The sequence below is a fragment of the Equus quagga genome, chromosome 13, assembly GCF_021613505.1.
Source record: "Equus quagga isolate Etosha38 chromosome 13, UCLA_HA_Equagga_1.0, whole genome shotgun sequence".
NCBI classification, from domain to species: domain Eukaryota; kingdom Metazoa; phylum Chordata; class Mammalia; order Perissodactyla; family Equidae; genus Equus; species Equus quagga.
In genome coordinates, this window is record NC_060279.1 from 6,050,815 (window position 1) to 6,067,012 (window position 16,198).

Below are 16,198 nucleotides of genomic sequence, written 5' to 3' on the forward strand. Positions count from 1 at the left end.
GGCATCTGACCAGGGTCTGGAGAAAGGGTCTCCTGGCTGAGTTCTGGGGAAAGGGGCATCTGACCAAGGTCTGGAGAAAGGGTCTCCTGGCTGAGTTCTGAGGAAAGGGCCATCTGACCAAGGTCTGGGGAAAGGCTTGTCTGACTAAGTTCTGAAGAGAGGGATGGTTCACTGAGATCTGGAGAGATGGTTGTCTGCCAGACTTCAAGTTCCAAGGAAGGGAATATTTGTCCAATGTCCATAGGAAAGGACTTGTTTCTGAGGTCATAGTTGAGCATCTGGCCAGGCTCTGGAGAAGACCTGTGACTGGGGTCTGTAGTGGAGTGCATCTGATCAGAGTCTTGAATTGAAAACATTTGATAGTGTTCCTCTTGGGGCACTGTCTGATAAAGATCTGGAGGGGAGCTTGTCTGACTGGTGTCATTTGAAGGATTCTGATTATGGTCAAGAAGTAAGGCTATCAGGCTAAGATTCATAGAGGAGAATGTCTGATTGAGGTCTGTGGGAAGAGATGTTTCATTGGACTTATGGACTAACAATGGATGATCAAGTCTCTTGTCTGAAAATGTGGTGTTAGCCTCTCCTCTTAGAGGGTGAAAGCTCCTTGGAGACTGAGGAACATGGTGTGCAAGCTTCTCTTCCTTTTTCTTCTTTCGTGTTTTAATTAAAAAAGGGCTTTTCTTCAATCCCCTGTTTCCTCCATCCTGTCTTACTTGTGGAGATTTATGTCTAATTCCAGAAAACTTTGGGTGGTCACCCTGCTTGTTTGTAAGAGGGATGCTTTCTCCCCAAGTTCCTAAGGCATTCTGGGGGCTGTTCAGCAGCTTATTAACAGCCAAGTTTTTATCAGCATCTTGGATTATTTCATAACTACCTTTCTCAGAAACCAAATGCCATTTCCCATTCAAAATCTTAGACGGATTCTTTTGTTTTAAAAGTAATAGATCACTGGGAAGGTCCTTCCTGGGCCCCATTCTGGAAGGAGAAGTGTTGCCTTGGCTTAAATGTCTCCCAGTTTTATGTGCTGGAAATTCCATCTGGGAGAACCTGTGCTTTACTACTTGGTCTCTTCCTGCCCTGAATCCCTTATGTTTATCATGTTCTTGACTTCTGAATCCTTCTGCATCAAGTGGGAGTAGGCTTATCCCTGTGACATCTGACTGTAGAGGATCCTCTATAGGGTCTTCAGAATAAGAGCTGGAATTCTCTACTGTGGAAGGGTTGAGAACTAAGTTCTTATCTAAGCCAATGTGTCCCAGGAGGGTACCAGCTGTGGTGGCTTCTGGGTGAGAAATATTTTTCTGATGGTCTGCAAAGTTATTGGCAATGAGCCTGCTAATGTTACTTGGGGAAGAAGAATTTGAACCACCAGCTGTATCAGTACTTGGAGGAATGAATTCCGAGTTGTTCTCCAGAGCTAGGGCAGTAAGATTGAACTCATCTTCCTCCTGATTCAATGATGAATTTCTGAATGACCTAATTCCAAATAATGAAGCCAGTCTGCTCTGGTAGTCATAGTCAGCATCAAACTCTTCATTGCTGTTTTCTGAAGAATCATGCATTTTCCTTGGAGTGATGGCTGTAGATTCTGGAGGTTGAAATATAAACTCATATGAACCTTCACCATCATCCAGGATACACTTAACATCCCTAAATCTCAGCCTTAGGTTTTTGCTTCTTGGATTGGAATTCATGGTAGTTAACATCCAAGTTCCTGCAGAAGAGACACAGAGAGAACACAACGCTCTAAGTCCAGAAAAAGATATAAAAACTCCAGGATCCATTGTGGCAGATCATTTCCAAGGAACTTTAGCCAGGGATACTCAAGTGTGGTCTGTGAACCACTGCTGATCTGTGAACTGCTGATTACTGTTCCACAGTGATACAGGAGAGAAACTGAGGGTAAAGTGTTCAGGGAACTTTTAAGCAATCTGACCTTGCTGTGACCTCCAAGCATGCGATCAGTGCACTTATCTCATTTAACAGAATACAGACCCAAAGGATTGGTCAGTGGAGATTAGGGAGAAAAAAACTTTAAGCACAGAGAGTTTGAGAGTAACTATTTTAGAATGTGTTCAAAAAGGGATGAATCAAATTGACTTTAAATATCATAAACATCTTGTTAGCTGCACATCTTGTTTGAGAATTGGAGTTAGGGAGAAGATTATGAGGTTTACCCCCACAAATAAGCGACATTTAGATATTTCCAAGTAATAAATAATTCAGGTGGGCCCAGGGAAGTTTTGAATCTCTTTGAAATGGTATGGTTTTCTGGTACACTGACGATTTCCTGGGAAGTCTCCAGTAGTCACCACTTGTGGAGTGTCTACTGAGCACAAGGAACTTGACCCATACTGCAATTTATGATCAAAGCAACTCTGTAAGTGGTTGTTATTCTGCTTTTCAGATGAATAAACTGAGGTTCAGTGAGGTGGAGTAAGTTGTCCAAAGTTACGCAAATAATGAGTGGCAGAGCAGGATCTGAGCCCAGATGTGATGAACTCCAAAGCCTGCCTGGTTTCCATGACATGTGCCGTCTCTGAGGCCAGCCTCTAAGGCACTGTATCTGATGATGACCAACCCTTGGGTGGGATGGCTGTCTTAAAAAACTGAAAGGGACGGGGCTGGCCCCGTGGCCGAGTGGTTAAGTCCGCGCGCTCCGCTGCAGGCGGCCCAGTGTTTTGTTGGTTCGAATCCTGGGCGCAGACATGGCACTGCTCATCAAACCACGCTGAGGCAGCGTCCCACATGGCACAACTAGAAGGACCCACAACGAAGAATGCACAACTATGTACTGGGGGGCTTTGGGGAGAAAAAGGAAAAAAAAAATCTTTAAAAAAAGAACTGAAAGGGACATTTTGATCAAAGAAATGCTCTTTTGTGGCTGAATGCTCATGCTTCCTACATCAAAGTTATGCCTTATCTTTCTGCTGTTATGTGCTTTACTTCTCACTTAGCCCAGAGAAGAATAAATGGAACTCACATTAAAGGACTGGGTCTATTTAAGTCATTAATTTCCCAAAAAGAAATCATGAAAAGTATTGAAAGGAAATCCTGCAAGGGATCAGAAAGATAAACCCAGGAGGTCTCGTAGTGTGGAAAGCTGCAGTGGACCTTTATAGACCAGAGATTCCTCTGAGTGACCCCGGCTCTTACCAACATTATCCATTGTGACGGTTACAGATTCACCACGCATGGGGAAGAGCGTCAAGGTGTCCTCATGCCTCTTTCCGTAGGTGAACGAGTGCCCAGTGAAGTGAATGGTCAAAATGTCATCCTGGGTTCCCACGCTGCAGAAGTGCCACTGGACAGTGTCATCAAAGCAGAATCCTAGTGTGGATATGCTCTCAGGCACATAGCCATTGATAGCTGAGAAAGTAAAATCTATTAGAACACCAGGCTTAAGCCAACAAAAGGCCATGTGTCTAATTAGACTTAAGATAAATGTCCCGATGTTAATTTGGTTGCGTCAAAGCTGTGATTATCTGAGATAAGCTTTACCAGGTCTGACATGTGACTAGAGGATCAAACTCAGACTTCCCAAATGAGAGCTTATTTTCCAAAGTTAGCCAAGGGAGAAATGTCGGAATAAAGACAAGGCCCTTCATTCACGTTGATTTATTCATTCGTCAAGTGTATATAAAATATATTGTGCTCCACGTTTTGCTTTTAAAGATATTCTGAAGATCAACTTTGAATATTATCTAAAATAATTCTACCTGGAGGAAAAGCGATAATATAAGGAACTCATCTTCTTGACACATTAGTTATTGAATAAGAAGTGATGTCCCTAAAAATGAAGCATATTTAACATATTTTGCAATTTTTATTGCTCCCTCTTAGCATTTATGTAATCTATAGTTTTCATTCAAGTATCGAGTTCATATATTTTCATTATCTTTCAAAGGGACACAGCTTTAGGCAGTATCTTTACTTATGTACTAAGCATGGTAATGAAATCACAGGTATGATTTCTGAGGATGGGATCCATGTTGGCCTGGGTTACCACTATAGCCCTAACCCCAGTATAATGCCTGGGCTGGAAGTGGTGAGCACTTACACATTTACTGAATAACTGATAAATACGTTTTTAGTCTGTATGTCCCTCAGGACCCTTTTCTAAATGATCTATAGCTGCACTGTGCAATACGGTAGCCACTTGCTACAAGTGACTATTGAGCACTTGAAATGTGGGTAATCTGGATTGAGAGTGCTGTAAATGTACATTACACACCAGATTTCAAAGATTTAGTAAGAAATAAAGTAAATCTTATTAATGTTTTACATTGATTATATGTTGAAATGATATTTAGGATATATTATATTAAATAAAACACATTATTAAAATTAATTTCACCTACTTCTCTTTCATTTTTCACATGGATACTAGAAAATTTTAAATTACATTTGTGGCTCATACATAATTTCTAATGGACAGCACAGATTCACTGCCAAAATAAAATTATGCAAAGAAAGCTGAGAATAACTCCCTGCTTGGAATTATTCTCATGGCACTTGCCAGTTCTGATAGTTGCCAGTTGTCAGTCATCTGCAGCTATACGAATAGACCATGGAGAAATCATCCTCATACCTCTGATTACCTATCAGAGGAGGTGATCATAGTGACTCTCAACTCTGAGGAGCAGCAGCGGGGATCCTGACCATTGTGGAGAAGTTTGCTCCTAGCTGGCTCAGTGAAATTTCTCTCAGACTTCCCACAGCAGTGGCTTTGGACACCCAAACTTCAAAACTGCAGCAAATGCCTGAACCTTGGCTCAGGGAATTTCTTCTGTTCTGAACTTCTTACTACTCACTTCAAACCTCTTCATGGACTGACTTTCAAGACTCTTAGCTCTTCATATGCATTTTGCCTTAGTTTGATTGGATAATCCAGCTTTGGATTACTTTCCTTGTTTCTGCCCTGGCCATGAAGAGTACTCCCCTTGCACCTAGATACCACTGACCAAGGCCTGTAGCCTCTTCCTTCGCCACCCCTGCCCCTCCCCCTGTTTTTCTCTGCCCAGAGAATGTGCACATGCACGCACACATCCACACACATTTGGAGCAAGAGACCAACAAGACTTCTAAGGATAACAAGCTTTTGATCTCAAAAAGATTGCTATAATATCACCCAGTAATTTCATCACCAAATCCCTGGACTGGAAGTGAAGATAAGAGGTGAGTGGATTCTAATCCATGTCTTTGCCTCTAGGCATAGTCGTACTTCAACCACAGGAGTGAAAAACTGATGGACAGAAACAGTACTCCAACTTACTGCTCATGATGTTTGATTCATAAAACTTAGGGTCATCACGTTTCACCTTATCAGGATTTTCACAAAACTTGTTGATGTTGTCCTCAATGTACCAGCTCTTGTTCTCATCAAACACAGCAAACACAGCCTGCTGCTCAATGTCTGCTGTCCTCTGGAGGGTAAAAGTGCTGTGTTCAGTGATTAGTGTTCCAGCCGATTACCTACAACCCTGATATCTTCTCAGAAACCAACGGGGCACAGCCCTTGGGGCCACTGAAGCCACAAATGCAGGCATTTATGAGAGCCTATTGTGTACACAGCCCTTGTTAGGGCCAAAGATAATGTGCCAAAGCAAACAGAGCAGATCAGAAAATTCAGAAACTAAAATATCTTAATAGAAAAATCCCATTTCATCAAGGCAACTATAATCCTGTTTATCTCTGTAACTGAACACCTTTCAACCTAAATGACTGACTGGATGTGGTCCAAATAGTTGCAAAGGATAAAACAGGAGGTTGCAATAGGAAAGCTTTATACCTCCCCCTACATCTTTCTTTTCCCAGCTCAATAAATTAAGGTCTTCCAAGTGCCCATCTCTGATTTTTCTAGGTATTTATGTATTTTGCATGCATTAGGATGAGATTTCTTTGATTATAGCTTAGCCTAATTGGGAATTTTATGTTAATAATATGAGACTATTATTCTTCAATGAAGATAAGTCAGAAGATCCATATGTTTGTTCTCATTCTTCTGGGTAACTCACTAGAGATGGACCATCGTCTAGGTCCAACTTTACTAGAAGATTTGTCTCTGAGTGGATCTCTCTTCTCTCTCCCTAGTGTGGTGCTCTTAAAATAGCAAGGATTGGTACAGAGCTTTACACTTTTACCAGGCAGTATCTCACTGAGCCCCAAAACAACCCTATAAAATTTTTAGGAGGGGGATTACCTATTTGATAACAGGAAGAAATTAAGAGAGGCTAAGTGACTTGCTCATCACATAGCCAATACCAACAGACCTGGAATTTGAGACTAGAACAAAATACAGTATCACACAGTAGACTAACTTTCTGCAGTGAGAGTCTAGGTGAAAAGAGGCAAAACAAAAATCTAACCAAAGGAATAAACATCCTCACATTCGTGCTAAAGAGGACTACTTAATCTTTTCCATTCTCTAGAAGGAAAAGCCTCATTATTTAGCAAGAAGACCCAATCTGTTCCAGCCAGAAGAAATTCCTGGAACTTCTGAAAAGTTACTTCAATGACAAAATACCTGTATGCCTCGCTTATCCAGGGATCTGCTCTTACAAATTAGAAGTAGTCCTATCAGCCCAGAGGCAATGTCCCTCGTGATGTCCACATTACTGTAGTATGGTCTTGTTAAGCACTGGGCATCATTTTCTGTGGGTTCATCAGACTCTAGGATGTTCCACTTATAAGTATAGGTTTCCCCTGGTTTCACTGCTCTGATCATGGTGTTATTGCCTGAAAGAAAATGTAGTCAAAAAATTGTTCTCATTTTCGAAATTATTTAATGAAAATAAGTAAATAAATAAACAGCTGAACTCTCATTAGAGCCAATTAATATTGGGAAAGGAATATTCTTTTTTTAAATTTACTTTATTGAGGCCACACTGGCTCATAACATTATATACATTTCGGGTGTACATCATTATATTTTGACTTCTGTATAGACTATGTCATGTTCACCACCAAAGTCTAGCTTCTCTGTGCCACCATACACACGTGCCCTTTACCTCTTTCATCCTCTCCTTGCCCCCTTCACCTCTGATAATCACCAATCTATTCTCTGTATCTATGTGTTTGCTTGTTTGTTTATCTTCCACATATAAGTGAAGCCTTATGGTAATTGTTTTTCTCCATCTGACTTATTTCACTTAGCATAACACCCTGAAGGTCCATCTATGCTGTAGCAAATGGCACAATTTCATCTTTTTCTATGGCTGAATAGTATTCCATTGTATGTATATACCACATCTTCTTTACCCATTCATCCATTGATGGGCACTTAGTTTGCTTCCAAGTCTTGGCTATTGTGAATAATGCTGCAATGAATGTAGGGGTGCATATGTCTTTTCAAATTAGTGTTTTCCTTTTCTTTGGATAAATACTCAGACATGGAATAGCTGGATCATATGATAGTTCTATTTTTAACTTTTTGAGAAATCTCCATACTGTTTTCCATAGTGGCTGCACCAATTTACAATCCCACCCACAGTGTATGAGGGTTCCTTTTTCTCCACATCCTCTCCAACACTGGTTATTTTTCATCTTTTTAATAATAGCCATTCTGATGAGTGTGAGGTGATATCTCAATTGAGTTTTGATTTGAATTTCCCTAATAATTAGTGATGTCGAACATTTTTTCGTGTGCCCATTGGCCATCTGTATATCCTCTTTGGAAAAATGTCTGTTCATATCCTCTGCCCATTTTTTGACTGGATGAGTGGATAAAGGAGATGTGGTATATACACACAATGGAATACTACTCAGGCATAAAAAAGACGAAATTGTGCCATTTGTGACAACACGGATGGAACTTGAGGGTATTATGCTAAGGGAAATGTCAGGAATATTATTTTTATATTAAGCTCCACTTGATAGAATCCTTGACAGCATGTAGCCATTAGATGTTGCTCCACTAGAGGCCGCTATGGCACTAACAGAGGACACCATATTTTGTAACCACTAGGGTAAACAAAATCCCTGAAATGAGCAGGGTTTGGTTGTGACTTTTAGGATACCCCTACATGTATACTACCTACCGTACAAGTTATACTGCTGGGCAAGGAGGACAGTAGAAAAATATAGCAGCCTCTCAGAGGCCAATAGTTTCATTCCATAGAAGTGAAAGGTTCAAACCTGAGGTCAAGGAAGAGTTGACTTCATCTTCATAAGGAGAGAAGGTCACTCCATGAGGGTAAATGCTGTAGGTGCGGCTGGCCATATTTTTGAACACGATCTACAAAGTAACTCAAATTCATTACTTCAGGATTTAAGGTCGATTATGAGAATTCACATAGGATGCTAGCTTTGCATATTCACTTGTTGGATGCTATGTGTGTGTGTATGCAAACTAGTTCTGTTTATCTGACAGCAACCTGTCCCCATTACCAGACAGAAGCATTTGAGTTTCACTCACTCAGTAAGGTAGAAAATGGAAAGAGTAGTTTGACCTTAGAAGTGACATTTTCTTTACAGTATATCACCTTTTCCACGCTGGTCCCCATCTCTCTTCCCCTCTCTTTTCAGCTTGAACCACATCTACCTTTGAATCTGCTCCTTCTTTCTAGATCATGATCTAGACTGCCAGATCTCCTAGAACCACTGTCCTTGAAGCCATCTTCTTGAGAGGCATGACAAATAGCCAGATCGTAAATTTCCAATGAGGTAATTTACACTTGCTAAGAGCACCTAAAAGGGATCAGAAATAGGGAAAGGGAAAGAGGAACAGAGAAAGGCTGCTTTCTGTCCTTTTGTTATTTTTAAGTGAACAGAATTGGCCTTGTCTGTAGGTATTCTCTGAGTTCACCCCCATGAAGAGGTGACCGGAGGAGCATTATTCACACAGGAGTCTTAGTTAGGTTCCTTAATCTTCAAGAGAACCTTAATTTTATCTTCTACATGGGTGATTGCCAAAGCATCTAAATCATCCCTAATCTGTAGATTATCTGTATTCTAGAATTTTGCCAAAGATTGCAACCTTCAGTTCTCTGCTGCCCAGTTCTTATCAAAAGCTTGATGATGTGAGCCTAACATTTAAGGAAAACTGTCTGAAGACTCAGCGCTCTTGATACGTTTCTAAATGTATCTTCATCAGAGACCAGTCCTCAGAGCACATACCTAGATCACATTGAAGAATTGTTTTGACTCAGTTGCATTTACTATTATCTTCTCAACTATAATGAGAAACATTATTTTTAAAAGTTATGCAACTTTTAAATTTATTGTACCAGTTGAGGGATTTTATTAAGGATTCCATCCACTGCATTACACAGCATCCTCTTTTTAAGGATCCATGGGAGAAAGTCCTCTTAGGTCTCAGTAGCAGCAGAAACTGTGCTTCTTTTATGATTACTGTGAAGCTTGCTCTGACGTGTTTCCCCTCTTACTTTGGTTACTAGAAAACTTAAGACAAAATTTGCAGACAACCTTATAGGAGCATATGGTATGTGTTTCATTATACTTATCTTTGGCTTTACTTTCTTTGTCCCATATTATCCTCCACCCCAATTACATCGACTCTTTGTTTTATTCCTTTATAATCTGATAAACTGTTTCAGATCCTTTGTATTATCAAGTAGGCTATACATAAGTGCAAATACTGACTAAAAACTAAAAGCTGCATTTGAATTAAAAATTATACGGACTTATTTTTCTTCTTAAAATAAACAAGCAACCAGTACTTATAATCTGCCTTTCACTATTTCTTCCATGGTTCTATATTTCTGTTACTTACTTTGAGTGTGTCCCTGACCTGGGCTCTGATAACAGGGCCCAAGATCCCATCTTCTTTGCTATGGGAATTCTCCAGATATTTGGTGAAGGACTCATCTTGGTACTGTTTGTAGACAACCTTCTTGTAGTGTTTCCCAATTCGGTTTGAGAAATTATCCAAATGCAGAGATCTGTATTTTCTTAAAGTGAAATGAAATTAAAAAAAAAATTAAACCATTTTCTCAAGTAGAGACCCCAGTAGGATGGGGAAATCATTGTGCTTAGAAATTCTGCTCTTGGATTAGCTAAAATGGTGGTTTTCTTAAAAAATTCTTAATGTGGTTTGCAAAGTCCTGATATCTTCTCCCTAGCTGGAAAACTGGAAATCTCTGATCTGTTTCCTCCACCATTGATAAAGTCATAGTCAAGGTTAGAAGCAGCCACTTAGATTTGCCTGTCCCTCTGGTTGCTAGAGTAGACCTCAAATATATCTTGGAAGACATCTACCTGGATGGAAGGATAGCATAACTATGAACTTTTCTTAAGTCTTCCGTATCATTTAATTTATGGTACCCTTATTGGCTTTCTAGGTATTTCTCAATTTCTAAAAGCACTTTCCCACTTCAGAAAGCTTTTACTATCTTTACTAAACATAGTTCTGTACTGTTGGGCTATCCCTTCTACCATCCATCCAATCCCAGTGCCAACTGAAAAGCAACCACCTTCGCCCATCCTCCGTAGCTACTGCAATACATGATTTGGGAGCAGCAACATGAACCACTTTTCCCCTTGGTCGTCTTTATTGCCTTAGTTTGCAAAAGTAGAAGCTCCATGATAGAGTTTATCCGTTTTATGCATTTATTTTGTACAATAAGAAGCACTAATTGTGGGGCCAGCCCAGTGGTACAGCAGTTAAGTTCACAAGTTCCACTTCTCGGCGGACCGGGGTTCGCCAGTTCGGATCCCGGGTGCAGACATGGCACCACTTGGCAAGCCATGCTGTGGTAGGTGTCCCACATACAAAGTAGAGGAAGATGGGCACGGATGTTAACTCAGGGTCAGGCTTCTTCAGCAAAAAAGTGGAGGCTGGCAGTAATTAGCTCAGGGCTAATCTTCCTCGAAAAAAAATTGTTGCCAGAGAGTCCTGGATTCCTATCTCATTTCTGTCAGTTATTATTACATAATCTTGAGCAAGTTCCTTTTATGATCTTTTTCTCAGCTGAGTTTCTTGAATACATTTAAATGATTTGGATTACAGTAAAAACTCTCACTCACATGCTATACCCCTTAATGCCATCCCCCTAACCCTTCCTGCATTTTCTAAATATTCACTTGCATTAATTTCCTATAATTCCAGAACATCTTTATGCAAATATGACTGGCAAATATAAATATTCTTATCCTCTCACTGCCTTTAACAAAAGGCAGCCATTAATATACTCTGTGCTACACTCTGACTTTTTTTTGCATTTTCTGCATTTTTAAAGTATAATTGACAAATAAAAATGGTATATATTTAAGGTGTACAACATGATGATTTATATACGTATATATGTGATTACCACAATCAAGCTAATTAAAACTTCCATCACCTCACCTAGTTACTAGTTCTTTTTTGTGCAGAGAACACTTAAGATCTACTATCTTAACAAATTTCAGGTATACATACAGTATTACTGACTATAACCACCATGCTGTATATTAGGTCTCCAGAACTTACTCATCTTATAACCGAAGGTTTGTACACTTTGATCAACATCTCCCCATTCCCCTCACCCCCACCCCCCCACCCCCCCAGTCCCTGGCAACCACCATTGTACTCTGTGCTTCTGTGAGTTTGACTTTTTTAGATTACACATATAAGTGAGATCATGCAGTATTTGTCATTCTGTGTGGAATATTTCATTTAGCATAATGTCTGCAGATTCATCTATGTTATTGCAAATGGCAGGATTTCCTTCTTTTTAAAGGCTGAATAATACTCCATTATTTCTTTATACATTCATCCATCCACAGACATTCAGGTTGTTTCCATATCTTGGCTATCATGAATAACACTGCAATGAACATGGGAGTGTAGATATCTCTTTGAGATACTGATTCCATTTCCTTTGGATATATGCCCAGAAGTGGGGTTGCTGGATCATATGGTAATTCTATTTTTAATGTTTTGAGGAACTTCCATATTGTTTTCTATAGTAGCTGTGCCAATTTACATTCTCACCAACAGTGTACAATAATTCCATTTTCTCCACACCCTCACTAACACTTGATCTCTCTTTTCTTTTTCATAATAGCCATCCTCACAGGTATGAGGTGGTATCTCACCATGGATATGATTTGCATTTCACTGATGATTAGTGATGTTGAACACTTTTTTATACACATATTTGTCATTTGTATGTCTTCTTTGGAAAAATGTCAATTTAAGTCATTTGCCCATTTTTAAATCAGGTTGTTTCGTGTTTTTTTTTTTTTTTTGCCATTGATTTATATAAGTTCCTTATATATTTTGGATATTAATACATCATCAGATATATGGCTTGCAAATATTTTCTCCCATTCCATAGATTGCCTTTTCATTTTGTTAACTGTTTCTTTTGCAGTGCAGAAGCCTTTTAGTTTGACGTAGTCTCATTTGTTTATTTTTGCTTTTGTTGCTGGTGCTTTTGGTGTCATATCCAAAAGAATCATTGCAAAGACCAGTGTCAGAGAGCTTTTTTCTTATGTTTTTCTCCTAGGAGTTTTATGGATTAAGGTTTTACATATAAGTCTTTAGTTCATTTTGAGTTCATTTTTGAGTATACTGTAAGCTAAGGGCCCAATTTCATTCTTTTGCATGTGGATATCCAGTTTTACCAACATCATTTATTGAAGAGACTATCTTTTCCCCATTGTGTATTCTTAGTGTCCTTGTCAAAGTCACTTTGTTAGTTTACCATATATGCATGAGTTTATTTCTGGGCAATTGATTCTGTTCCATTGGTCTAAGTATCTGTTTTTATGCCATCATTATAACTTGATTACTATAGCTTTGTAATATAGTTTGAAATTAGGAAGTATGATGTTTCCAGCCTTGTTCTTCTCGCTCAAGATTGCTTTGATGATTCAGGGTCTTTTGCGGTTCCATATGAATTTCAGGATTGTTTTTTCTATTTCTGTGAAAAATGCCATTGGAATTTTGATAGGGATTTCATTGAATCTGTGGACTGCTTTGGGTAGTATGGATACTTTAACAAAATGAATTCTTCCAATCCATGAACATGGGACATCTTTCTATTTGACTGTGGATTCTTCAATTTCTCTTGTCAGTGTATTATAGTTTTCAGTATATAGATCTTTCACCTCCAGCGTTAAATTTATTCCTAAGTATTTTATTCTTCTTTCATTCTATTGTAAAAGTGTTTGTCTTCTCAACTTCTGTTCTGGATAGTTCATTGTTAGTATACTTAAATGCAACTGATTTTTGTATGCTGACTTTGTATCCTGGAACTTACTGAATTCTTTATTAGTTCTAATAGGTTTTTAATGGAGTCTTAATGGTTTTCTATATATAAAATTACATTATCTGCAAATAGAGACAATTTCACTTCTTTCTTTCTGATTTGGATGCCTTTTATTTCTTTTTCTTGCTTGATTGCTTTGGCTAGGCTTTCTAGGACTATGCTGAATAAAAGTGGTGCAAGTAAGCACCCTTGTCTTGTTCCTGACCTTAGAGGAAAAGCTTTCAGCTTTTCACCCTTGAGTATATGTTAGCTTTGGGTTTGTCATAAATGGCCTTTATTATGTTGAGGTACATTCCTTCTACACCTAACTTGTTGAGAGTTTTTATCATTAAAGGGTGTTGAATTCTGTCAAATGCTTTTTGTACTTCTACTGAGATGATCATATGATCTTTATTCTTCATTCTTTTAATGTGATGTATTACATTTATTTATTTGTGAATGGTGAACCATCCATGCATTCTAGGAATAAATCTCACTTGGTCATGTCATATGATCATTTCAATGTGCTCTTGGATTTGCTTTGCTAATATTTTATGGGGGATTTTTGCATCTATGTTCATCAGCAATATTGGCCTATAATTTTCTTTTCTTGTAGTGTCCTCATCTGTTTTCAGTATGAGGGTAATGCCAGCCATGTACAATAAGTTTGGAAGTGTTCCTTCCTCTTTAATATTTTGGAAGAGTTTGAGGATTAGTGTTAATTCTTCTTTAAATGTTTGGTATAATTCACCCAAGAAGCATCTGGTCCTAGGCTTCTCTTTGTCTGGAAGTTTTTGATTACTGATTCGGTCTTCTTACTCGTTTTTGGTCTGTTCAGACTTTCTATTTCTTCATGATTAAGTCTTGGCAGGGTGTATATTTCTAGGAATTTATTCATTTCTTCTAGGTTATCCAATTTGTTGGTATATAATTGTTCAAAATTATAATTTTATTTATTTTAGTCCTTGGTTATTCTAGCTAAAAGTCTGTCAACTTTGTTTATCTTTTCAAAAAGCCAAATCTTAGTTATGTTGATCTTTTCTATTGTCTTTCTAGTTATTTATTTCTTCCCTAATCTTTGTTACCTTCCTCTGCTAACTTTGGGCTTTTGCTCTTATTTTCTAGTTCCTTGTGGTATAAAATTGGGTTTTTTATTTGAGATCTTTATTATTTTTTAAATGTAGGCATCTTACAACTGTTCTGCTGCATCCCATAAGTTTTGCTGTATCCCATATGATTTGGTATGTTGTGTTTCCATTTTCATTTGTCTCAATATATTTTTTGATTTCCCATTTGATTTCTTTTTTTGACCCATTGGTTGTTCAGGAGACTGTTGTGTAATTTCCACATATTTGTGAATATTCCAATTTTCCTTCTGTTATTGATTTCTAGTTTCATTCCATTGTAGTCAGAAAAGATACTTGGTATGATTTCAGTCTTCTCAGTGGCCTAACATATGATGTATCCTAGAGAATGTTCCATGTGCACTTGGAAATGCTGCTGTTAGATGGAATGTTTTTTATATGTCTCTTAGGTCCACTTGGTCTATAGTGTTATTCAATTCCACTGTTTCCTAATTGATTTTAAGTCTGGATGATCTATCCATTGTTTAAAGTGAGGTATTAAGGTCCCCCACTATTACTGTATTGCTGTGTATTTCTCCCTTAGGTTCTGTTAATATTTGCTTCATATATTTAAATGGTTCAATGTTGGATGCATATGTATTTACAATTGTTATAACCTCTTGATGAACTGACTCCTTTATTGTTACATAGTGACCATGTTTCTTATGACAGTTTGACTTAAAGTCTATTTTGTCTTATATAAGTACAGCCCTGCTCTCCTTTGGTTACTATTTGCATGGACTATCATTTTATCCCTTCACTCTTAACCTATGTGTGTCCTTAGAGCTAAAGTGAATCTCTTGTAGGTAGCATATTATTGGAACTCGTTTTTTTAAAATCCATTCAGCCACCTTGTGTCTGTTGATTGGAGAACTTAGTCCACTTACATTTAGAGCAATTACTGATAGATGAGGACTTACTAGTGCCATTTTATTAATTGTTTTCTGACTTTTTGGTAATTCTTTTGTTCCTCTCTTCCTCTCTTGCTGTTTTCCTTTGTGATTTGTTGATTTTTTTTGCATGGCATGGTTTTATTCCTTTCTCTTTCAGTTTTGCATATCTACTTGAAGTAGAGGTTTTTGCTTTGTGTTTACCATGAGGCTTACAAAAAAAATCTTGTAGTTCTAACAGTTTATTTTAAGCTTATAACAACTTAAATTCAATCATGTAAAAAACTGTACACTATTATACCTCCCCACATTTTATGTTATTGAAGTCAAACTTTACATCTTTCTTATATTGTGTATTCCTTAACAAAGTGTTGTAGCTTTAGTGATTTTAATACTTTAGCATTTAACTTTTACACTAGAGTTAAAAGTGATTTGTGCCCCACCATTATAGTATTAAAATATTCTTAATTTGACTGTATATTTACCTTTACTGGAGAATTTTATACTTTCATGTTGTTACTTAGAATCCTTTCATTTCACCTTGAAGAACTCCCTTTAGCATTTCTTGTAAGGCAGGTCTAGTGATGTCAAACTCCCTCAGCTTTTCTTTGTCTGGAATGTCTCTATCTCTCCATTTCTGAAGGACAGCTTTGCTAAGTATAGCATTCTTGGCTGGCAGGGTTTTTTTTCTTCAGCACCTTGAATATATCATCCCACACTCTCCTAGCCCAAAAGGTTTCTGCTGAGAAATCTGCTGATAGCCTTATGGGGGTTCCCTTGTATATGGCAATTGCTTATCTCTTGTTGCTTGCAGAATTCTTTGTCTATGACTTTTGACAATTTGATTATAACATGTCTCAGGGTAATCTTCTTTGGGTAGATCTTGCTTGGAGTCGTTTGAGCTTCATGAATCTGTATATCCATATACCTCCCAAGATTTAGGAAGTTTTCAGCCATTATCGTTAAATAAGCTTTCTGCCCCTTTCTG

At 38.1% G+C, this 16,198-nt stretch overlaps 1 protein-coding gene across 1 annotated transcript in view; it reads right to left on the minus strand.

Annotated features, from left to right (window-relative positions):
- F5 (coagulation factor V) overlaps nt 1-16,198 on the minus strand; it is a 79,819-nt gene that overhangs the window by 29,137 nt on the left and 34,484 nt on the right. Inside the window, exons 8-13 of the mRNA XM_046680429.1 lie at nt 9,734-9,911; nt 8,137-8,236; nt 6,527-6,738; nt 5,276-5,426; nt 3,157-3,369; nt 11-1,714 (exon numbers count right to left, since the gene is read on the minus strand). Coding sequence (XP_046536385.1) covers nt 11-1,714; nt 3,157-3,369; nt 5,276-5,426; nt 6,527-6,738; nt 8,137-8,236; nt 9,734-9,911 — 2,558 coding nt within the window. The remainder of the gene's footprint in view (nt 1-10; nt 1,715-3,156; nt 3,370-5,275; nt 5,427-6,526; nt 6,739-8,136; nt 8,237-9,733; nt 9,912-16,198) is intronic.